At 35.4% G+C, this 26,012-nt stretch overlaps 1 protein-coding gene across 1 annotated transcript in view; it reads right to left on the reverse strand.

Annotated features, from left to right (window-relative positions):
• The window catches only part of ASCC3 (activating signal cointegrator 1 complex subunit 3), a 287,285-nt gene that overhangs the window by 220,401 nt on the left and 40,872 nt on the right, over positions 1–26,012 (reverse strand). The window contains exons 5-8 of the mRNA XM_074896093.1: positions 14,214–14,334; positions 11,384–11,591; positions 10,490–10,631; positions 9,715–9,840 (exon numbers count right to left, since the gene is read on the reverse strand). Coding sequence (XP_074752194.1) covers positions 9,715–9,840; positions 10,490–10,631; positions 11,384–11,591; positions 14,214–14,334 — 597 coding nt within the window. The remainder of the gene's footprint in view (positions 1–9,714; positions 9,841–10,489; positions 10,632–11,383; positions 11,592–14,213; positions 14,335–26,012) is intronic.

Here is a 26,012-nt window from a genome sequence, read left to right on the forward strand (position 1 = left end):
AAACACAACCCAGACTGACACAACAAAGAGCATATTTATCAGTTTTTCATAGCATCCTTGCCACCTTCAACATCTCCAGTGTCTTAAAAGTAGCTTGTTCATGTAACACAACTGTCAAAATTCTAAGATGTTAAAAGGATCTTATATGAGTATGTTAAGCCAACACCAAAAATAAAGCTATAATGTATTATACAATATACTATCCTAATAGTGTTTAAAAACTGATGTTTAATGAAAAAAAAGACAAAAGCCTTGATAATTTTAAAAAGAATAAAAGCACAAGACTACAAAATGTCTTCAACTAAACTTCACATGACACTATGACAAAGGCAACGTAAGGAACAAATAATAAGGTCATATTTTAAGCAGCTGATTTTGAGACCCTATACGACAAGGAAATGAATTAGGTTATAGCTGAATAGCAAGGAGAAGCCCACTGGCCAAAAAGATAATTTTTCACCTTTGTGAAAAGTCGTCTGAAAAATCTGTGTAGATGAGCTAAAACAGCACATACTGAAAAACCTTTATTCCATCTGATTCTAAAAGAATCAAACTTGCCCAGTGTCAAACCAAAACAAATAAACCTGCTGTGAGCCCTACCAAAAGATGAGTTTATGACAGAGGTAGACAACACTTTTTTGGAGTAAGAAAAAGGATACATTACAAGTTGTTGTGTTGGTTGTTTTTTTAAACCAGGGAAACGCACAATCTGAAAACACGGGTGCAAGTGGTTATCTATGAATTTCTCCAATAATGCTGCTAACCCAAAATTTTAAGAAAGTATCTGCATTACTTCCCCATTCTTATGGGACAATAATGAAAGTCTGTTTTCATTATACTTCTCTGGTGAATGTTTTTCTAATCTCTATAAAAATAATCTGCTTTTAAAAGATTACATTACAGTGATTCAATCCATAACATCATATCAAAAATAAAAGTCACATATGAATAAGCCAAGGACGATATAGTTTGAGCAAATACAGGCTTAGATGTGATCAGTTATATAATGCGTAGCTCTGAAACTTGTGAGCAGTATGATGTATTTGTTTCCTTTACCTTCATTCCTCTCCATCCCAAAAGAGGTGAACTATGGCATTACTTCCACAACGGTGGACTGACACAGATTGTTTCAGTACATATGGGCTGCTGCTCAGTGAAAGCTGCTTTTTGCTCTTCATAAAATCTGACATGAGATTTGGTTCTTGTCTCTCTCCAATTATTCATCAACTTCCTCTCCTTTTTGCATCCTACATACATTTGTATAAGGGACATGATCGGCTTGACTATCATTTTTGCACACAGATTTTTTTTTTCTTTTTAAAAATAAAGCAGCAAAAATCTGTCAAGATGAGGGAGGCTTAGGGGAGGTTATATAAAACAGTGGTGATAGGCCTGTTAAAAAACATCTGTTACTTTCAAAATCAACTTTGCATTAGTAGGAAACATATATATACACACACACTTGTGTATAGATATATTTTATAAATTTTTTTTTTAAGATATAAACTTTATGTATTATGGTCTTTTTTATGTCTTTGACTGAGAATGGAAGAAGCATCATGGATTAAGGCAAAGACTTATGTCACACCTGCCTAATGCAGAGATGTGTCAGGGAAAACAGTTTCAATTTCTCTTCCTGTGGTAAGAGACAGGTCCTCTCAAAGACTATAATAGTGCCAAAGGCATCTTTTTCCTGAGTCAGAAATCACAGTTTTCAAATGCTGAGGGTTTACCACAGTCCTTATTGCCAGGTCACTGCATTTCAAAATGTTATTTTAAAATAACTGTACCAGTTACAAAAATAAAATGCTCTGGAGGAAACCCATGAAATGGCTAAGATATGAACATATCCAATATTGTGTTCAGCTCTTAAGAGCTAGCACACACCTGGGATATGTATCTTGGGAAAAGAAGTTGTATTATGGGTTTTGTCAGAAAACAAAATGTCAATCTCTGTTTTTTGCTTACTTATTTTTAGGACAGCCTTGATATCAATATCCCTGATGACACTTCCCTTTCTTTTTGCATTTTACTATTGCTACTTTAAAAAATAAAATCTTTAGCCTTGGTATATCTCTTCTGAGATAGTCAATTCTTTTCTCTTTCATTTCAGCACTAGCATAAACTCTGATGCTCTAGTAAATCTATGTATTTTGATACAGACTTCAGAGATGCAAAAATATTCTCAGAAGAAAGTAGATACAGGTGAAACTGTGTTTAGAATTATAATCTCAGATTATTGGACAAAATTATCCATCTGTAAAGTATTTCATGATTACATATATATTTTTTTATTATTTGCCTACTTTATTCCAAATCTTCCCTTTTGGTGTTAGTTTTCAACTTTTCAAACTCATGGCTATGGGAGGGTAGTTGAAATCCTCTCAAGCTTTGCTCCTAAAAACTGCCTCACTGGAGGTGGGACATCCATGTGCAATGTTAAATCAAGAAATTCAGACTTTCACATTTCATTCTGGAATTAATTTAAAGTTTTATTACAACATTCATAAAGCCATGCTATCTCTGCAGTGTACCTGTATTTCAATTACCATATCAAGTCTCTTTGATATTACCACATCAAGTCTCTTTCTCTCTTTAAATCATTTAGATACTTCGTTATAAAGGTGTTACCCAAAATAAATCAGGTTAATAATCTGGCATGCAATAAAACCAGTGATTCTGTTGAACAAAAGAACTTTTTACTGGCAAAAGAATATTAGCGTTTAAACTAACAGAAAGGTTTTATGAATCCAGAAAAATGCTATGGTGTCATCTGTAGCATTAAAGGCTGTATCAATAAAGTAAGAATATTTTTCAAAATACTTTCCAGAGATTTATCACAATAGGGATATGTTTTCTATTTCTGAAAGGGAAAGACCTATTTAGCATTTGGGAAATCATACAGTGATATCTAAAAATTGGAAAGCCGCAGTCAAGTGAGGCACTTGTTTTAAAAATATTACATTCAATGAGTTATAATCAAGTACAGCAAGTGTCTTCCAACAGTGAATTAGTAGCCAGCAACATAGCACAATTTTGCATTTCTCCAACATCAGATTACAGGTAAATTTTAAGACCAGAATACCACTTTACAGGTTGCACATCATAGCAAGAGACCTTTCTGACGAAGAGTCAATAAACTATTTCTAATAAGTTCTAATTCTAATTCTAATAAGAAATAGGATTTTCTTAATGGAAAAGATAATAAATTTACACAAGATCAATAATAAACTACTGTTTTGTCATGAAGCACATCTTTTTATGTGTTTTCAGCCAAAGCAACAGTATTTATTCAGACAACTTAAAAAAATGCACAAAAACCTCAGCTGAGTCTAAGTTAGATATTCAAACAATTGTTCAAAGAAATTGTAAATATTGCACCTGGAATTCTAAAGTAATGATAAAATACTCATTGACTCACATACTTAAGAAAATTAAGCCAGAACTCATAGGTTTTATCAGTGTAGAATCTTAACTCCAATATTCTTGTTAACCTGTTACTGCACATATTCTACATTCTTCGGACCCTCACTCATGAAATATGAAGACAGACCGTAATTCCTAATAGACATTACCAGCTATTAAAAACATTGTATCTTGACATACTTTTTTTTTTTTCCTTAAGCTGGGATTAATGATTACAGGACTTGTAAACTTTCCTCAGAGAAGTTTTCTAGTATACTCCACTGGATAAATCACAAGGTTTCAATAAAATTAGAAATGTTTTTCAAAATGATTCAATTCAGTCCAAATATCAATTGCTGTTTGGAAAATATACAACTCAAGTATACACTGAAATCAAGGTTGGAATAAATGGTCCAACATTCTGGATGTGAAAAATGTAATTTATGCAAAAACATCCATACTTTATTCAGTAGACTTACCTTTTACAATTCTAAAAACAAGAAAACATTACAGGAAAAAAAAGGAATATTGATTTTGTAATAATTCCTTCACGTAATGCAGAGAGAAAGAAACCATTTCTTATTCAGAACATTAAGTAGTGCTAGTAAAAGGAAATTGAAATAACGTGAAACAAAGAAATAAATCCTATCCTGAACACCCACTTTAGGTAAAAAGATGAAGTAATTTTTCACCAACAGCAATTTTTTAGATAAAACCTGTTTTCACAGCCTTGAAGAGGAACTTTCCCTGACCTGAGTTTATGACTTTAAAGGTACATTTATTTGGCAAAAAGGCTGGCGCAAAACTACCTTTATAGTAAGTACGAAAATATATTTCACTAATGGTCAAGTTGCATGTCAAGTAGCCAAACTTATTAAATCTAAGCTTGTTCCTACTCCATTTTTAAAATTCTCATTATTGAAACAAACTAGCTAGCATGCCACTTTTGCAAGTAGTAGTACCACATACTTCTGACTAAACTGGTATGACCAACCAGCTACTTAGAAGCCATGTGTGCTTGTACTGTGGTGAAAACGCAGCTCTCCAAATAATAATAAATACCAAGAATAATAATTATCTACAAATTGTGTTGGGGGTGGGATTTGCTGCCTTGCAGCATGGCAAGAACCCTTCCCTTTGTGAATCCTTCTGTGGGATGCAGTGCACCCTTCTGCCACTGAATACCAGAGAAGTTCCCAAGCAGCAGCACAGCACCCTCCATTCAAACCACTAGCTCCTGCTCCCAACTCAGCAGGGGTAGGAAATAAAGAGTATGAGATAATCCAGCTGGGTTGTACTGTGGCAGGAGGTGAAGCAGGTCATTTCACAGTGTAGAAAGGTAGGGGTGACAAAGCAAAAAAAGGAACACCAGATAGTAAGAGAACGCCAATGCCAGCAGTTTTACGACAGATTGTACGGTATGCTTCTATGGCTGCTAAATTGTGAAAGGTTGGCCACTCCTGATCTCATATTTGCAGTGCATAATGAGATTAGGTAGGAATGGTAGCTACAAAAATTTGGATCTTTGTCATGAGTTTCATCTTAGCATCTGTATTCTTCAAGGCACTGATTCCACAACATTAGAAAAATCTGCCCGTGGAATAATTTACCTAATCACAAAGTTAAACTCTTTAGAATAGCTCTGGCACTTTGCAAGGAGGCTCTAACTAAAATAAATACTTACCTTGAAAACACTAGCCATGAGATTTCAGATAATATAGTGCCAAACCTAGCTGAAATGTGTTATTTCTTCATTCTGAAGTGCGGTGGAAGATGCATCCTGACTACACTGTCAATGCTACAAATAAGAACCTCATTTTAATACTTTTGCTAATTTAAGGCATTGCTGCTACCTTTGGTGTTGGTTCATATAACGCAAAATGACAAAACTTCTATTTGTACAAAAGAAACTAACAAAATAATTAGTCTATACATGTTTAAAATGTGGTTAAAATGTGGTTCTATAGAGGAACACATTTGTCTCATCTCTTCTCAAACTATGTTTACATCAATTTAAGGAAATGAGAAAAATGTAAGTAATTTGAACTAATACTTGAAAACATTTAAAATGCAAGATTACTTCAGAGGTTTAACTTTTGGCTAACAGTTCAAAATATATATGAACTTCTTATCATTAACTCAGTTCTGACCTTAAGAGCTTTGAAGATTAAATTTAATAGTGTATTCTGCAATGTGCATGTTATATGGCCAAATATTCCACCCAAACTGCTGACAATATGATCAAAATCACATAACTCATGAGAAATAGTCCTTAAAATTAGCTTTCTGCAAATGAAAACATACAGACTAAGAAGAAAAGATCCTATGACATTTCAAAAATTCTCACACTAATATTCAGTTGAAAGTGAAACATTTCTTGAAAGAATACAAACTAGCCGATTTTAGACTAATTCTTACCTTCCCTCTTTTAAAAGGAAAATTAAAGGTAAATTAAACTTTCTGACAATGTGTTTTCATTATTAGTACTATGTTATGTCTATACCTCACAGATTCCCTTGTAAAGTTCCTTTGTCTGTTAAAAGATAGAGGAGACACAAACTAGTAGTTGAATAACAGAATTTTTACCTGCTAGGTAATGTGAATATTAAGTTAAATAATGAAGACTTCTTCTCTTCAGCCTCTGCAATACCACTGATAGCCACCTCTGCTGTCTATTTGAATACTTACGCTACTACCAGCTCTATTTTCTAAACATATTTTGTCAGTGAAATGCACTCCGTTATACAGCAACAGCTTCTCGGTCTGTACATTCTCAGGCACACACTTGTCAACGTAACCACTACAAATCATTAGTGAAGATATAACTTTATTTTGTATTGCTACTGTTCTTCTCATGCTCCTTCTTATTGGTCACACTTCATAGTGAGGGTTACTTCTTTTCAGCCTTTGGGAAAACTGATGCAGTCCAGGTTTTTAACCTTGAATGAGCAAAGGTACCATTGGAAATCTTCAAATCAGGATACAGGATTCTTTATATTATCAATGGCATATAAATTTCTTTCCCCTAAAGACATATCTACACCAGCCATTAAAAAACTTTACATACATCAAATCTAAGTAGAAGACCACTTTCCTCTACAAAACAAGAAGCAGAAGCACTGTACACCTGACATCCCTACCCTCTACACACTTGGGCAAGGTAGTTACCAAGTGAAGAAGAGTCCAGAAGACCTAGGAAATTTTCTAATTGTACAAAAAATTGCTGTACTCTGTACCTGAAGCAATGATCTGTATGTCCCACAGCTGTCCCCTCAAGTTTCAAAGAGGGCAGGTGTTTAGAAAAGGTCAAAATCTTCTACAGTGCAAACCCATTTTTTCTTCTGCCATCTAGTCACAGCTTCTCGCAGCAAGCAAAAGAAAGCTTAAAGAGCAGAGCCTGTTATCACCAAAAAAGTATATTGCAAATAAAGGGGACCACTTGTCTTTTACCCTTATTACGTAGGCAAAGTAGCTCTGAAGAGGTTACCAGCAGTTTGTAACAGCCGACCTCTCCCCAGAAGGCTGACACCCTATACCTTTAGGAGTTGAGGGAGGACACCTGGGGCTCTGAACCTGCCCCACCTTCTCCTCCCCACAGTGGCTCTGTGGCAAAGAATTTAAGAACTTAAGCCTGAAAGTAAGTCAGTAAAACTATTCTTATTAAGTACAAAAGTGTGATCTATTTCCTGGATGTAAAAAGATAATTTTACAAGGAGGAACACCTTAGAAAATCCAAAGTATTTGTTTCTTTGAATACTGGGACTAACAAATGTTAGTACCTGAGGCAAGGAAACACAGGCAGATCTGGCTCTCAGTAAAGCAAGAAACCCACCAAAGTGTAACACAAATGGAACTGGTTAAATGAAGAACAGATGAAAATTAAATGAATAAACTAAAAGGAAGAAGAATATTTATAATTTTTAAAGCCATCAGGATTTCTCCATAAAACAGCAAGTGTTTGGAGAGCTATGATAAATACCCTTGTAACAGCAACAACAGACAGATTGGTTGTTCTGTGCTTTTTTCCCCTGGGGATCTCTATTATTATGGGTTGCATGCATACTGACTCATTAAACAGAATGAATTCTTTAATCTAGATGTTTAGACTAATTCAATGTCTTGCATCAAAACCCTACCACTAATGGCATCTCATAATAGTCAACAGTAGCAAAACTCTCAACTTCCTCGTGTGCCTTTAGATGCTGCTATGAACCATCTACAGTTACATTTACTGTCAACTCTCCTCTTGCCCATCTGTTTATATTTTTGGTAATCCTGTAAACATATCTTACAGAGAAATGAGAGCTATCTTATAAGCACCCAGATATGATGGGTAGAAAGCTAAAAAAAATTTGCTGCTTTTGCTTACACTAGTTCAGCAAAAAGAATAAAACATATCGACAGAAAAAATTATTGCCCTCCAAATTGACTAAAGTTAATCAGCAAAAATTGTAAGTACCAGCCAAGATTTTATGAGCTTAGGAGATCTAGAACAGCCATAAAGAGAAAGCAAAAAAAAAATTTTGCCCTAACCAGGATACTTATGTCTTGATCAGGTATATCTTAAACACCACATACACTGGCAATTTCAGCCTCTTTACCTCATTGCGAAAAAGGTGCTATTCAACAAGATCCAAATCTATAAGTCTCACTAATGGAAATGTGAATCTGACAAGTCCTGCAGGCGTTCAAACTATTCATAAATTTGTCATCTTTTGTTGCAAAGTGATATGAAAGTTGGGGTGGGAATTAAATACATAGGTGTTTAAACACTCAAATTGTATTTGCTATCGACACTCCTATTTAATGTCCTGTAATAGAAAACATGGAAGAGTAAAAAGTTTTGAAGAAGATTGCTTCTATTTCAGAATTTCACTGTAAAACTGAAAAGTACACCTCTTGACGATACACAATCTACAAAGGATACAAATTATTTGTGAAATTTGTGTAACTCATGCATTTTGTAACATTTATTTTAAATACTGCACGTGTAAAAATCTAAAAACCATTTCTTTTAGATATTTATTTTTCTCTCTGAACTGTATTTTTTCTGAAACAAGTTATATCTATTGAAATATTGGTACTTCTTGCAAAAAGTTTACAGATTAGTAGGTGGTATTCAGCTTAGGAGAAAGACATTTCATTGCAAAAAGCTGTCATGCTGAAAATTGTCATATAAGTGTTGCATTTTATAGCTGCAGTGGCTCAACTTTTCTATCTAGTTAAGCTGTCACTCACTTTGTAAACATGATATTAGGGACTGTCACCCAAGCAGAAAAGAACAGATTCAGATTCTAAAATTAAACCGTCTTCTGTTTTAAAAGAGTTAAATCTTTATGTAAGACATAATCTTTACTCAGAACCCCAATAAAGTGTTCTGGTTAACTGTATTAGATATATATTCTCATTTCCTGTTTCCCACAGGGAAAATAGTGGGAAATACTTTTTCCATGCTGTATGCTGCTGAAGAGCTAAGAAACATAAAACCTTCATCAAATGTATATACAGTTTGTTCTTTATGTTCCTGTTCAAATCAGTAGCAAACATTCCATTCATCAACAGATTTGACATATACAATGAGGAGCGAGCAGGTACACGTGATAAGAGTACTGCAAGTTCTAGACTGTAAACACCAACAACAAACTTAGTTCCCTTGCCTCAGCTTCTTCACCATTTTAAATCAGTAAAGGTTAAAATGTTTGATTTACTTGCATTTTTCCTCTCTGCCCTCTATTTTCTATCATCAAAGTTTTGCTAATAATGATTTTCTGCCTTCTGCCTAACAAAGCACTTTCAGGTTTTACACCCCATACAGTCTGTAACACCATACTTAATAGCACCACAACTGAATCATACTTACTCTAAGACTAGGCTGATGAATTGCAAAATACTGCTGTGCAGTCACAAGCCAACCTCCTGTACAAGTCAAGATACAGAAGCTAGGGCTCACTGCTCCATGTTGTCTCCAGAAACAGAACAGAATCACCATAATATTTTATTTTCATTTTAGTGATTCAGATCACAGCTCAAAACCATAAACAACTGAACAGGTAATGCCAAAGGAATTGAGAATTGCAACTCGTGAACAAGAAGTTAAGAGCAGGAATTTCTTGAACCGGAGTCATCATGAAAGGGATTATATCACTGAACTACATCCCGGAACAAATACTCTTCCAAATCAGTAGCAAAGAAACTAACTGGCTGCATTTACACATCATATATCACAGTATTAATTGGTAAACTTTTTCAGTTAGATTTTTGTAATACAAAGTAAAATCTAATTTAGTATCTTTAAAATGGTTTACTCACCTCATCTAAGTCTTTAATATAAACAATTTTCTCTTCAATACCAATAGGCATTGGCTCACTATGGGGGATCTTCACCTCTTCATACATTTTGTTGTTTTCTCTCTGAACTGCCTCTGGTAAGAACACCTAAAGCAGTATTACAGGATAATTAATTGTATAATAATAAATAATTCTATAACTAATTATAATTATATATATTATACAATTATAATATAATTATATAAATAATAATTAATAAAGTATGAAAACAGAAAGTGTCATTACGTATAACACGCTTTGAACAATGGTTTGTCACTTTTCTTCAAAAAATGAATGAAAAATAAAAGCAATTCTCACTGATTCATTTTATAGATAGCACTGAACTTCTAAAATGGAAAACAATCACTTTTACTGCTCAGAATATAGTCCCAAAAAGGCAAAAAAGATAACTACATTTCATTGAATTTCAAAAGCCATTAAGTCTAGAATTTCATAAAGGATTCATTTTGTTAGTCAACTCAATGGTTTCCAAAAGATAGAAAGAGAAAAAATAGTATTTTGATGATTTCAGTGACCCTAGAAATAAAAAAAAAAATAGTTGAGAAGGAGATTATTTCTTCTAGAGTCAAAATAAAAACCGAATACATGAAGTGTTTAAAACCCTCTGCAAAGAAACACTTGCTTCATACATTGGCCTCTGATAAGGAGAATCTGTAATGGAACAAAGGGAACCCTGCTGCACATTACTCACTGGGAAAGATGTACTGTTTAAGAAGGGTCATGCACAAACACGTACCTTTGCACCCCCAATGAATGCTGATGTTTTCATAGCTTCAGCTCGGGAATCATAAACATGGGGATAATGAATTTTTTCGAAGTCTATCTCTCTCTGTCTGCTTAGGACTGGCATACTTCTAGCATTCAAAAGTGCTAGTTCTCTGTGAACAAAAAAATAACTGCAATAATTCTGCCCATTTTAGGCAGCCATCACAAAACTGAATGTAGTATATTAAAGTCAGAGCAAGCGTTGTGAAAATTTAAGGAAAAAAACACCTCAAAATAATCAACAAAGGAATTTTACAGTGTTATTCTCTGGCTTCAGCTAAACCAAGTCCTTACAATGCACTGTTTAGAAAAAAATCAGAAGTGTAATCCAGTAAGTGCAAGGCTTTCCTAAATGCAGTTTTGCCTCTTTTTGAGAAATACAACAACATGTATTCACAGTTAGATAACAGTCCTACTAGATTTTTCTCAATAGGAAATATAGCAGCTTATTTGTTCTTTACCCTCTCCCTCCCCTGCTACTCCCACTACCTTTACCTGACAACGTAGAAAATATTACCCATTAGTCTTGAAAAGACAAAAAAAAAAGATAGTTCTGATAGATGTAGTATAGACTTCATAAATCTTAAGCAAGTAGTGTGCGTACAGGAACTAAGATAGTCTACCCCTCTAATCTGCATCTCCAGCCCACATAGAGGTGACCAAGATGATTCTCATTAAGCAGATCACTGCTTTCCTTCCCTGAAAATTAGGTTTTCATATTAAAAAAAATTCTACACTTTTAATGAAATGTGACTTGAAGTCAGAATCACCTAAGCACCAAAGCAAAGTAAGAGAAAGTAAACTATTATCATATGTTGAAGTAGTAATTACAACATAACCATTTCTCAACTTTTGGTATTATTACCTTTGCATCCGCAGCTCTTTGGGATCAAAACACATCAGTCCTTCTCCAGAAACCTCTCCATCTTCCCCAGCTTGTTTTTCTTTTCTGGCATTTCGCTTTTCTTCACGACGATATTGTTTCATTAACAGCTTTTCTTGTTCAGACTGAATTGTAACTTGACAACCATAATTCGGCTTAGTGTTTTCTCCTATAAACTTCTTGCACTGTTCTGCAATATGATAACAGGTATGCACCTCTAAGTACTGGATTCCATCTCTGTTTTCCTCAGTTTTCTTCTAAGGGTTTGTTTTCTGAGGTTTGGGTTTTGGGGTTTTTTTGGGGGGGGTGACATGATTTTTCAAAGATAGTTTAGCTTTATGTAGATGACTGTGCAGCAGTTGGCTTCAAGAAATCTAAAAGTACCAGCTCATGTCCTAAATTAAGGATGTTTAAAGTTACCATTATTAAGCAAATAAAATTCTTCATCCCAAAGCAAGAGGATGGGCTAACAGCAAAAGGAAGGGCTTTCTTATTTTTCCATATTAATAACTTCATCAACAGTGGAAATGCCATTTATCCCTCCTCTTACATATATACACTGATGAACAGAATGGTGTGAAAATAGACTAAACAGACTATTTTTTATTAAACAGCCTCTTCACCTAAGAATTAGTGTATATTTACTAGATAACATGATTGTATTGAAAGCATACTCCCACAAGGCCTCCTTCCCTTTATGTGGATAACCAGCAGGATTGAATCAAGGTGAATTAGAACCACAGAACAATTACAGTAAACATTAAATCTAGGGGAGCAGGGAACCTGAAAAAGTCTGGTCAAGTTCACCCTTCCAAGGCCATTACTGACCAAAACCAAAGACAAAACCAAGTCTTTTATATGTAATACAGATTTGTTTTGTTTTTAACTATATCAGTGCTTTTAAACTTCTATTTTCAAAGTTCTGCAAACAGATTATCAGTTTATGTAGGTTTGACTTTTATATACTTAATTAAATTATGTTTCATATGTACTTTTGCATATGTACTCTTAAGCCAAAAACCCGAAAACTTCTTTTCATCAAATAAACCCACTTGACAGATGTTTTTACCGTTTTGTGTTGCTTAGTTTTTACCTACAGTAACAGTGAAACTCCTACATCTCATACCATGCATACTGGATTAGATGACTATAACTTGTAAAATATAATTGAAAAAAAATCTAATAAACTGTCAAAATGTCCACATTAATACCATCATGTGTGTAGCTTTAACCTTCTCTCTCTTGTATTGAAAGGGGGCGACAATGGATGCAATTTCCTGACTAAATTTAATTCAGACTGAACACACCAGAGCAAAGAACTGTTACTTGATTTGTCTGATAAGCACAACAATCACCTTTACTACCGTGGAAGTAAATTACATAAGAAATAGTCAACTAGTACAGCATACTACAAAAATGCAGTATTTGTACAGTTCCTTGACTTGTTCTTACTTTCTCAAGACAAAAATTACTCGAAGTTGACTAAATTCCTGCAGACACAAATTATTCCTTTCACAAATGCAATTCTGGAAAGATAAAACTTCAAGTCCCATTAGAAATACCACTTTGATCAACTTAAAGGCTTATTAAAATTAATAAACTGAACTTGGGACAGAGCATATTCAATCTCATATCAAATATCACTGATAACTTTACCACAGTCAAAGAAGGGTTCTCTCATCAGTGAAAAAAGCATACAGTCAATAATGCCTTCCTATTGTCTCAAAAGCACAACACTGAAAATATTCTTCCTCCACATTCTAGCAGAAATTACTGTGTTAGCTTTTACTGATTGCATAATGAAGAATAAATTAATAAAACTTCCAAAATACTGCTTCTGCTAAGTGAAAAGAAAGCATTTGTGTAACTAAAATCTGCACATAGGACAAAAACTGTAACAGTTCAGTTTCAACTGAATGGTTTGGGTTTTTTTTTATTTGATTATTTGACAAGGGAAAAAGAACCAAGACACAAAACCTTGTTATACTGATAGCAAAACATTCCACTTTGAAATCATGAACAGATAAAACTAACAGTTGTTCAGGACAATAAGAGGTGAACTCCTAAACACTTGCTTATATAACATTTCATTTAAAATAAATATATTAAAAAGGGGTTATTTGCATTTTAAAAGTATCGTGAGGATACTACGTAAGTCCATCATTACTAGTTTTATTCACATTTTTCTAACTCTGTATGCTCTGAACATGCAATGGGCTGCATGGTGCTATGTCCATGTAAGATTTATCCCAAATCACAACTATTCACAATCAGATTTACTTTTGTCAGAGGAGAAAGTGAGACTTGTTTTTAAACAGCAATTTTTAAAACAGGTTTTAAAAGAATTACTCTGTGTGTGCAATTTATCCTATAAAAACAAAAACCCCAGTATAATACTTGACCCTCACTTTTTCCTGTTGCTTATTCATCCTTAAGCTTAACTTTATTTTCTCTAAAAGTGTTTGTTACCATACTTTTTTCTCCCCAAGACCTACGTTTGATGATAGTACTGAAGTAGACAGTAAGCAGGAAAGCAGATAAAGAATAACCAATGATCAATTTATTTCCAGAGTAGTCCATTAAAACTGAAAAAGTACAACAGTTAATACATTTAAAAATTACACATGCCTATAGTCAGTTGAAAAGTAAATAAATTTATGCAATATTTGTTTCCTCTGTATAACCAGACCATGGTCCACTCCACTCCTGGGGTTTTTTTTTTTTTTTTTGCTTGCTTATTAAATACACACAGACAGTAGTGTAGTTTGAAATGTAACTGAACAGTTAGGAAACTTTCAATCTGCTTGCTTACCTTGCAGAGTCTGGAACCTGTTATCATTTGGACAAGTCAAAGACCTTTCCAGAATCAGAGATCTGTTCTGCAGGAGCTTCTCTATGAGTTCAAAACCTTCAGGGCCTAGCAGTTCAAATAACTACAAAGAAAACGAAGTCAAAAGTCATTATCCAAATTAATGTAAAATTATAAATAGGACTGCAATATTTCCATCTCTAGCAACAGCATATCTGTTGACAATAGATTTAAACAAATTAATGAACTTCAACTCCAAGTAATTCAACCCAAAATGTATCATTGCTAGTATTCAAACAGATTCTCTATTACAAAAAGGGAAAATTACAGGAAGTTTTCAGCTAGAAATACACAGTATCTGTGAATTTTTGTCTATTAAGTAAAGCTCCATTTCACTTAGATTCTTACATAAAATTTAACTGTTTTTGAGACTAAACTTTATGTTTCTTTCTTTATGGTTATTTACATAATCTATGCTGCAATTTTATTCCTCCACAATCTAAGCAGATAAATCAAGAGAATGAATGCTTTCTCATAAAAGTCAAATAGGAAATTATAGTGAACAAGAGATATAGCCTACTGCATTTTCACAGTCACGTCCTACCAAAAAAAAAAAAAATCTGACAGAGTACAGCAGTAATTTGAACAATTAAGATGACACTAGTATCAACTTCAGTCTATACTACTTGCACATATAATGCTCTGTGTGTATGAGCATGTGCAATTCAAACACATGATATAGATGATGTACACCAGAATAGAATTCCATACAAATAAGCACTATTTTGGCCCAACGATTCTCTTAGATGATTCTCTTGTAGCAGGTTAGATAAACACAATTGCCTATTTAAAGTTCCCTTTTCCATGTAATACTGTTTTTTAATGGAAGAAACCCCACCCAAAAACCTAAAAGCACTTCCCCTGTCCATCTTACCTATTATTATGTCAAAAATCAAAGAATTACTTTAAAGCAGTAAGTTAATCAGAAGCCATTCTGATACTGCTAATAATACTGCTTAAAACAATTTTTCTCCATTTTTTTCCATTTCCAAAAAGGGAAAACAGGGCAGTTTCTCCTTAGTGTTCTTTAATTTTGCTGCTAATATTATTCATATAACTTCAGGAACTGGGTAAGAATAAAAGTTTTGATGCACTTTGATGTGATGTTCTACAAAAGAGTAAGACTTCAGCACTGTAGGATTCAAGTATTTCTGTCCTAACTATAAAAAGGAAAGAGAGGTCTCTTACTGTCCTGTATTTAATTTGCCAACTCCTTAACAGAGAGTTTTTCTGTGGCTGTCTGTGACTACTGCCCTCTGGGAACACCTTGAAATAACTTTATGCTGCCTCTTTATGTATTTGAAAAATTTTAAACAGTGCCAAGGGCATAAGATCAATGATCTCTTTTCAGGCCAATCTGTACTTCATAATATAAGATGTCATTTAAAAATTAAAAAAAGAAAAAAAAAGTGTTACTCCTGGGCCTCAGGGTTTCTATGAAAAACAGAACGTTTATGCAAATTCGTACAGTGATGGCAGATTTTGCAAAGACCATGAAATAACAGCTCTGAAACGTTTAAAGTGTTGTATTTCTTTCATTCTATAAATGTGGACAAACACAAAATTCCATACTTGGATAGAAGGAACTACAAAAGTACAGGACAGGGAACTGCTGGATAGACGTCAGTTCTGCTGTGAAGGATCTCAAGCTATGATGGATTTCTTTTTATCCAGCCTTCACTAACAATGATCATTAATTCTTTCTTGTGCATAGCTATTCACTGTCATTTACTGTCACATTTTAGCCAATATTATCTAAAGATATAAGAACCTCATTTTTATATTTCAAATGAAAGTGGCAAATTAGTACTGGTAAATTTGAGGTGTAGGTATTTTCCAAGGGTAAATACTTAAGGCAGAGAGGGAAAACTACAACAAGAAAATAAGTATTTGAAATAGCTTAATTGTATATAGAACTGAATACAAGCTTGTCTCAACTTTGCTAATGTCCTGTTGACTGTGGAATACCAGCAAGACAGAGAAATAAAATGCTTTCAATTCAACCAGATCTGGGCTTAAACACTAGCTTTTCATCAAGGCAGCACACACAATGTAAGCATATTCAGACTTACCATGTTGCCCTCCAAAAACCCCCAAATCGAAACAAACACATACCAACACACCATCACCCCCAGAAGGCTAGCAACATGCTAGCCTTAAAACACCCAGTGTAGACCTTCAGCTCTGCATAGGACTCCAAAGCATCTCTATCACTGGAAGCTGTTAATAACAAGCTAGAAAAGCATCAAAGATGGGTTTTGCCAGAGAAATAGGTGACACTGTTTTTCTGGAACAAGAAGATATTTTTCTATTTCTGATTTCCCAGTATATTCTGAAACAAAAAACATATGCATCAAAACTATTTCAACCAATTAGAACAGCAGAGCTGTACAAAGCAGCAGTACATGATGCATTTTACTTCATGGTCAGAGATCATGAAGTAAAAACAGTATCACTTACTCCATCCCCAGTGAGCTAGGGGTTCAAAAGAAGAATACCAAGGTGAAACTGCATATTCTACTCTCCAAGGTGAAATCATTAATCCTATTCTCCAGACAGACTACCAGTCAAAGATAACCGAACTCATACAGTATGACATGACAGAGTCTGCAATGCTCATGAGGTAAAAGTCACTCCATTTTGCCTTCTTGATCGGTGGACAGCACGGCATTCATTTGCTACCATCAGTTTGAGAACTGTCTGTATCACCTAAATAATCTTACTGCTGTCTGAAAAGGAAAGAGGCTTTTAGAACATTTTAAACAGCTAAAACAGAATAAGCTCATTGTTCAAGAATAAGGAGGGAAAAAGCTAAAGAATACAGACGACCAGAAGCAATGACCTGTTCTTATTGACATCCCCCACGAGAAGTCTGCCAGAGATCATGGGTGGAAAACAACCACTGAGAGCTAAACCAAGACAGAATGAGAAGTGCTGACAGATGGAGAATAAGTTAAAAAGAAAAATCTGTCACCACCTACCACTGACGGTAGAAATGGTGACAATGGTAGAAAAAACTTTGCAAAGAGCTGAAATAACTGAACTTAAGGACTTGTAAGACCATTATGTTATTAATCAGCAGATTTGTTCATATTACAGAAGTAAACCACTGCTTCCTAATTAAGGTATTAAGAACTACCTCAGAACGTTGTTGTTTCAAAGTGCAATTCTTCATCTTCTCATTTGTTTAGACTTCCAAAAATATGCCACGGTCCATTCAGAAGGCCGCCTACCATTTCAGAAAAACTTTGACATTCGTTGGAGTTTTAAGCCTGATTTTCAAAGTAACAAATTAAACAACCTAAACTTCTATAATGACAGACACCCTATGGTAACTCATGAAAACCAGTATGAGTTGGAGAGATAACACCACTTGCTGGGATCCAACTTCAATAAAGTGAATGCTGAGTCTGACATCTTCAGAAATAGTGTAAAATTTGCTTTTTTAAAAAAACTTTCCACTCTAAGAATTACATTTTTAATATTAATAATTACACTACCCAAATAATCCGGATCAAAATTTAGAGTAAACATGAATGAAAACAAAACCCCACACAGTTTATCTTATTTAAAAGAGGTGCCAAAGTTTGTACAACCTCACTACTGCTATCAATCTTAACACTTGGAAGCACTTACACGTTATAGTGATGGCTTGACTATATAAATCAAAGAGCAGGAAAATCAGGAGCTGTGTTGAACTGCCTTATGCCTACTAGGAGAAATGAAGCCCTAAGGCACAGTAAACATCCGACCAAGATATAAAGTGGTCTTCTTTTGTAGGACTTATCTTTCCTATAGTAATTTTATTTTTTGATGGTATAAGTTATCAACATAGGCTAGAGTGGCTGAACTGCTGTAAAAGACCAAAATCCACAACACCTTCCAGTACCTATGAAACGCTGATGCAGTCCTGACTGCTGCAGTTCAGCCTCATGCCTGGATGTTCAGCTGGAGGCACAATGCTGAAGTGACTGCCTACTAAAGTCGCTTTGCACGTTGATTTACAAAATACAAACATTGTCACAGGAGGCTGTGTCATTTTCTAATTCACAGAAGAGGCTTCCTCATGATGATGTTGAAGGTGATTGTATATCCATAAAGAATCAAACTCCACAAACAGTAGTGAAAGAAAAACAAAGTAACAATTTATGTAAAATGGAAAGCTTAAAGTTATGAGGCAAACTGTCGATCCTATCTACCCTTAAGCCTCTCCAAGAGATGAAGCACTAACCTCCAGTGAGCTACATTGCTCCTTTGAACAAGTATCTAGTGTAAGATGCACAGAAACTCCTAATATTCACCACAGAAGTTCTCCAGAGGTTTTACACTGTTGAGAAAATAATTTCAGATATTACATTTTGCTTTCTGTTCTAGAGAGGAAGAAGCAAATTGAAATACTGTGATGCACTCCTTGAAACTTACATATCTTAAGAGACTAATTATTATGCTTCATTCCAAATGAAATGCTTTCCATTAATCAAACCCAGGAATTAGGAGGATCATATCCAATCCAACAATTCACAGGATGAAATTTCTAGCATTCAAATGCTAACTAGAAGCAAAGAATTTTAGAAGGACAGCAAGGCTGGGGACCACGCTGATGACTGTCTAACAGTAACTTTTAATGAAACTACCTTCTGTCACTCATCTCAAGTGCTCATTCCAACAAGGGGATAACACGAAAATTGATTCTTGAAATAAAGATGGTGCAGGTTTGAATGGCACACACGTGTTCCTGGCACTTGAGCCTGTAACTGGAATGCTGGTAATGACTTCACATGGCTGGTGGAAAAACATTACTGTGTAACACTGCATGTACATTTGTCCTGGATTTGGCTAGGATAAGGTTAATTTTAATAAATCTATTTCACAGGTGACCTGAACTAGTCAAGGGGATAACCAAGGGGATATTCAACACTTGCTGACCTTATACTCAGTATATAACTGGAGGTGCTGGCCAGGGGTGTGGGGGGGTGATTGTGGCTTGGAAAGGGGCTGAGCATGGTGTACCAAGCGGTGAGAAAATGCATTGTGCATCACTTGCTTTATATATTACTTCATTAGTACTGTTGTTGTTACAGTTTTCTTCTCTCCTTGTGTTGTTCTGTTAAACTGTCCTAATCTCAACCCATAAGGTTTTACCCTTTTCTCTTCTGATTCTCCTTCCCCATCCCACCATGGAGGGGAGGAGTGAGTGAGCAGCTGTTATGGTGTTTTGTTGCAGGCTGGGCCTAAACCATGACAAAAACAAAAAAAACCCACCTGTTTCTCAGCCAACAGGTAACTAGATCATGACCCTTTCAGCACAGCCCGGTAGAAAAAAAACACCTGTGCAATCCTGTTTGCAAAAATCTGTGAGGGTTCTGACACAGAAAGGGGCACAGAGGCATAATTCTGTGTTCAGTGTATGTGCTAGCATTTCAGATTTGATACATTATTATATATTCTGGCCTGAAGTCAACGTGCACGATCCTGAGAGCAGGCAAAGGAATCTGGTGAATGTTCATAGCTGCCTTTTTGTTAAGTAATAATGAGATAAACTAGACAGTGGGCAACAGTGGGAGAGTCTGTGTGTCAGTCAGCCGTTTCTTGAATACCAGCCAAACTATTACGTTCCTTGAAGTCAGTAACAGATTGTGCCCAAAATGCAACCCTGACTGCCTTCAATAACAAAGGTCCCAGATGATTTCAGCTACTATTCAGTGACCATAAAGTCATAGATGAGTGTGATATATAGTCACTCATATTTGTTTGAATGATTTTTACATTTCATTTTATGTGCACAGCCTTAATATCTGGAAGAAAGCATAATGAGTAATCAATCTAGGAACAAAAGGACAAGATGTGTCATACTGCATTAGAAAGGTGAGGCAAGGTTCCCATGCTAATGATTTCTACTGAGTAAATGCTAGCTATATGGAAAAAGCAAGGAGACACAGACAGCAGTCTTGCCGACAGACAGCAATCTATCTGCCAGAGCAGGTACAAGAAGCTGAACCCCCAAAGAGATGCATGACACAGTAAATTTTTTCAAGTAAGGCTCAGCCATAAAAAGTACATCTTTACTGTTGAACTCACAGTTCAAGACTGAATGAAGATTTTACTCTGAATGTTAAATAGCCAATACTCACTTCTCAGTTCTATAAGGCACAATTAGTCCTTAGTGTGACCTCAAATATTAAGTACAGAACTGTAAGCACTACTTTGACACCACAAGCTACCTGCCATCACAAGGGCATTTTCTTGATTTCTGCATCTTCTGAGGTGGGAAGGGATCGTATAAATCTCAGAAAATATTTTGGTTTTCAAATGCGAACAAAAAGAGACTAGAAACAGTCCTTGTACCTTACTTGAGCTTTAGTTCTAAGTACTGTTTTGCACTAATAAATGAAATGGAAAACCAAATTCAGCCAAGCAGTGATTGTCCTCTGCATCTCTCTACATTTACAGCCTAATAGCTAGTCTAGGTTACAGAGTACCACCTACACAACGAATTGCTATGCCTGCACTTACTGGCTTGTTTGAAGATGATATTGCTTTAAAAGGAACAGTTTTCAAACAGCTGTGGAAGACTTGTCTCCATAGCACAATCTTAAGTTTTTCCTGTTTCATTTCAAAGACTATAGGGAAAATATGACATTTTTCTTGGGCTACAGGCTTACTGCAAAAGCTCTCTGGATATAGTAACCCAAAGAGTACCAGAAGAAAAATTAACTATTGCTTAAAATATTCAGTAAAAAAAAAAAAACACAACAGCAACAAAACAACACAAAATCACAAACAAAAGACATTGGAGATAGGGTGGGGTTTTTTTTAAATGATAAAATTCAACACAAACTTCATTAATATAGACACTGATTTCTAATTACTACTACGTTAAAAAGTAATGGACTAACGGACTATCACCACCTCTAACATCTACACATTACAGAAGAACAATTGGTTTAAAAACAAATCTCACATGGTCTGTATTTTCATGTTTCTTATTTTAATCAACCTGTAAGACAAGCTAGACAAAACATTATTTCTTACCACTGTTATTAAAAACAGATACTAGGTATGTGAGAAGGTCATTCAGCTCTCAGATTTGCTTATCTTTTTTCAAGCCTGGCCTTTTTGGATACACAGCCCATCACATTAAGACCACATATAAATGATCTTTCAATCCTAGGAATCATTTCCACCTAGGAGACCTGCACAGTTTTAGGAAGCTCATCTTAACTGCACCTGCCTCACAACAGGAAAGTGGCCAGGCACTTCAAGGACTTTGAAGACAAGTTGTTGATAAACTGTACGCAGAATGCATTTCTGATGGACATGACTCAGTACAGGGGCTGGACTCTCATATCACAACCTCACTGATCACTGGGATCAGATAGGAGAGAACAACATGCCCACAGGCAAGCATTCTAAGGGGACAAAGAGCACCTGGCTCTCAGGCAGCCTCCAGTGGAATCAAGTGCTAGCTTCCTGAGGATGAATGAGAAGTTACTACTTGTCATCAGAGAGGTCTTAAAGGTCTGTCTGTGAAATCAGACGGCTTTGAATTTTTGGATTTTACTTTCAGTTGGCAATCAGAAGCAAATAATGAACTAAATACAAAGTTAGAAACAGGCAGAGTAAAGAAAAGGAGCAGAATTCTAGAAATTCGCCCAACAAAAACTGTCAATTTAACTTAGAAGATAGAAGAAGGCTGAAGAAGGAAATTGATGGAAAAATTTTCATATATCTATTTGGGATAAAGATACTTGCATAAAGACAACGTATTCATGACAAAATCTTACTCAACATTCACGTTTTGGTTGCTTTTCTCATTACTACATTTACAGTGCAACAAAAAATGCTGGAAATCTGGTCTTCAGCATGGGACACATTTTTTGTCCAGGAGAACAAGTACAAGGTGCAAATAAAGACACAGTCAATTATTCTTTTTAATACCATCTCTCCTCAGCACATATGCATTACCCTCTATGTATTTCTGTATCCACGGATCACTATGCAACTTTACTTCAACTACACATGAGTAGAAATGAACAAACCACAGCAAGAAAAAAATCCAAAATTAGTAATAAAACATGAAAACTAATTTCTTCAGTATACAGGTACCAGGCAAGAATTCTAAATCAAACTGAAATCTATAATTAAAACACTGAAACTGATCAGTTAAAGAAAAAAAAAAAAAAAAAAAAAATTCTTATAACAAGACTCAAAAAACAGGCTATCAGATTGAAAGTATATGTAAATGTTGCTTAATAGGCCTAAACCAGTCAGATTCACTTTTAATTTCCTATGATTTTTTATTACAAATACCTCTTTAGTATCCTTCTATATTAAAAAAATAGCATAATCTATCACAGCATAATTCTAAAATATTTGCCAGAAAGCCTTCTCCAGTTCCTTGTGCAAATCCATACTAAAACTGCCCACTACACTTGACAGAAAGACAAGCACAAAACCACAAAGTACCCTAGTAAATTTTCTTAGTATTTTAAGTGAAATTAAGTAGACTGGAGAGATCACCACAATCATCAGTGTTTTAACACTGACTAATTAGAAACTTACACAGATACATTAATTTTGAAAATTTCAAACACAGAACTACAAGGCAGCTTCTACCACCTTAGCAGCTACAAACAGCAGACATCTGATTTGCCTTATAAAAAAGAAGCCCTGAAGACCAATTTAAACGTAGAAAAACTTGCTCTTACATGATTCCTTAAACTAGTATTTATCTTCAGAAGTATTCTGGGATCAGTTGTTAATGAATTTTGAAGAAAAAAAAAAATTCCTGAAATTAGCTAATTGATGCACTTGCCACTTTTCTCACCCATAGATGCAAGAAATTCTGACTTTACCCAGCAGAAAACATAATTTATAGAATTAGTTTCTGTATCAGAATCTATTTTTTCAGGGCTGAAGATTTATGATACATATAAAATGGCAGTGGTTGGCACAAAACTCTTTCCTGCAAAAGAGAAAAACCTGCAGATTTTCTTAAAGGACAGCAATTCCCAAACCTGACCGTTCCAGGAGGAGGGCTTGGCTGAGCATACTGCTGTTCACCTCTAGTCCAACACTTTCACTATCCCAACGTGTACTCACATCATAAAAGAAAATACCAGCAAGACGAGCAGTTAGTTCATGTTTCTTAACAGAGGGACACTAATACCGAAAGCTAGTTTTATCCCAATTAGGATAGTGAAGTCAGAATTTTAATATCCTCTGTGAAAGGATGCCAGGCCCAACAGGTTTTCCCCGGAAAACAGGCCCAAAGGCCTCATGCCTTCGCTCATGTCAACCAGCCCCAGGCTGCGCACTGCCAACACCCTGGGTTGCCATATGATGCTCAAGTGGGTGAGAAGGAAACAAGGCAAGTTTTTGCATAAAACATAGCCTTTTTTATTATTTTAGGAGTGTGTAGAAAAGAAAAAAGGCTTCAGCACAGGGAAGAATAAGTTTTAGCCTAGCTTTCCAAGGAAACAAGGCCTACCAAGTCACTCTGTGCATTTACGTGCATGTGAACTAACAAACAAGTTTTAAGCCTTGTCAGTAACTTCCAGATTTGACAGAGACACAGAAATGTTCAGGGCCAGTAGAGGAGACCAATCCAAATGATTGCTCTTTGTGCCTCCTGCTCTTATGGCCTGCACAGCTGCAGCATGGGCACAGCGGCATTAGCACGCACCAGTGAGCCCGCCACTGAAGTACTAGCACAAACTCTTCTTCGGATGGCAAAGCCTCAGCACTCCTGCTGCAGCAGACAGAAACCACACAACACTAAGAGCTGCAGGAAACCCAGCCCTGGGACTTCCGTGGCTCAAGCAGCCATGGGTTTGGGTTTTTTTTTTGTGGTGTTTCCCCCCTTCCTGCCTTCCATAAAATGATTTGGAGGAAGGTAATTTTTGTCAAGTTAATGAATGAGCCTTAAACTTTCAGGTGTCATCTGACTACATTTCTTGCAGAACTTGTAGTTCCTTATGTCTCCATGTGGATGTGAAAACAACTTCTCAGCATCAAAGAAAATAAAAAGGAAAAGTTCTTTCGGCTACAGAATAGCTTACCCTAGAAAAAGAACTTATTAAGTTTAATGATATATTGAAGCTGATTCAAAAGTTGTAACAACAGATCAAACCTTATACCACCTCAAAGATACAAGCTTTCTCTCAGTACAAAATTGAAGTAAAAGGAGTTGACAGGAAAGAGGAAATGTTAGTGACAGGAAGGAGAGTGACCAGCTTTTAGCACCAGGATGAAGCGTAGCATCTCTTGGCTCTCACTGTGGCCCTTTCATCATTTCTTAAGTTCTGTGCTCAAAAATCAGCACTCAAACACCATTCAATTTGGTTTCTTATGAAGGCAGACAGCACGGCTCTGTTTTCACAAAAAGACAAAGTTTCCTATCATCCAGTGGGGTTTCAACAGTCCTTGGACATCAACAGAGCTGTATACTTCTGATTTAAAAAAAGAAGGCCACAAGTAAAAACTGAGAAAACTGCATCAAAAATAACTGAATTATTTTCCATATATGAAAGGGGAGCAGATAAGCTCCATGGTCAAGAATAATGAGACCCAAGGTTTGTATTGTCTGAATATAAAATTCTTGGTAATTTTAATAAAATTACAAAGAGAAGAATATGAGCTTGAAAAGCCAGTCTCATGCCAAGTTAGAAGCTTTGATGATAAGATAAAGATAAAACACCACAGGGATGGATCCACATATGCCTGTACCTTCCCAAAATGGGCACTGCTTTTATGAACTAGGTAATGGGGAATAAGCTTTGTGATATGTTAATTTGCTAGGGCTAGAAAGTCCTTTTACTGAACAAAAGGAAGAGCCACTTTGACACTTAAAACCAAACATGTTTTATGACACAAGTTACTTTGACATGAAAATATCAGTGATGCAAGAGTACACACAGAACTAGAAGCTAACATTATCATAATGATACCTTAAGAAAAATGCAGATTAAGTTACATCAACATAGTATCATATCCAAAGTTTTCATATGGTGTTGCATATACATCGCAACGAACATTTAAATTGGCTGGTTTTAAGTCAAAATGGATGTTAAGGAGTAATTTTTTGAACTGTTCTCTCAGGGAAGGCTCACAATAAGAGCTACCCCACTTCATTGATTTTAACAAGAAGTACTTTCTAAGGACAGCTTGAATTTTGTTCATTTTCTACTATGCAGACAACTTCCTATAGTACACTTGTGTGTGACAGTTATTAAGAAACAAACCTAACAAATTAACTTTTACTAAACATTTACACAGAAATAATACAATGGCAACAGAAATTCAGTCTGTCCTCACAAAAGTTGCCTGGCAAAAGTTCTCTATATTATCCAAAGACAAAAGAGGAGCCATACTGCATTCAGAGAGGTCTGGAAATGAAATCTGAGTAACATCAGGGAGGACATAAGCAAATAATGACTGAATAGAAAGTAGGAGGAATGTGAACTATTAAGAAATTGGTCTCACTATAAACACTTCCTCTCCTTTATTGTGTCTAAGATACTTGGAAAAACTACTAGATACTGCTCTTCAGTGTTATCGAACAAACTCCTCTAACGAACTATGATACTGATGCTTGGGATTCATAACCATCTGTAAACCTTCAGACAAGGATCCTAGATAGGTTTCCTAAACTTCTAGTTAACTTTATGATCACTAGTAGATTAGTAACAATCACTAGTAGGGCTGGTTGAATTTTCCAGGAGCAAAAGATGAATGTTTCTG

This window comes from Athene noctua, chromosome 1, assembly GCF_965140245.1.
Source record: "Athene noctua chromosome 1, bAthNoc1.hap1.1, whole genome shotgun sequence".
Lineage (NCBI taxonomy): Eukaryota > Metazoa > Chordata > Aves > Strigiformes > Strigidae > Athene > Athene noctua.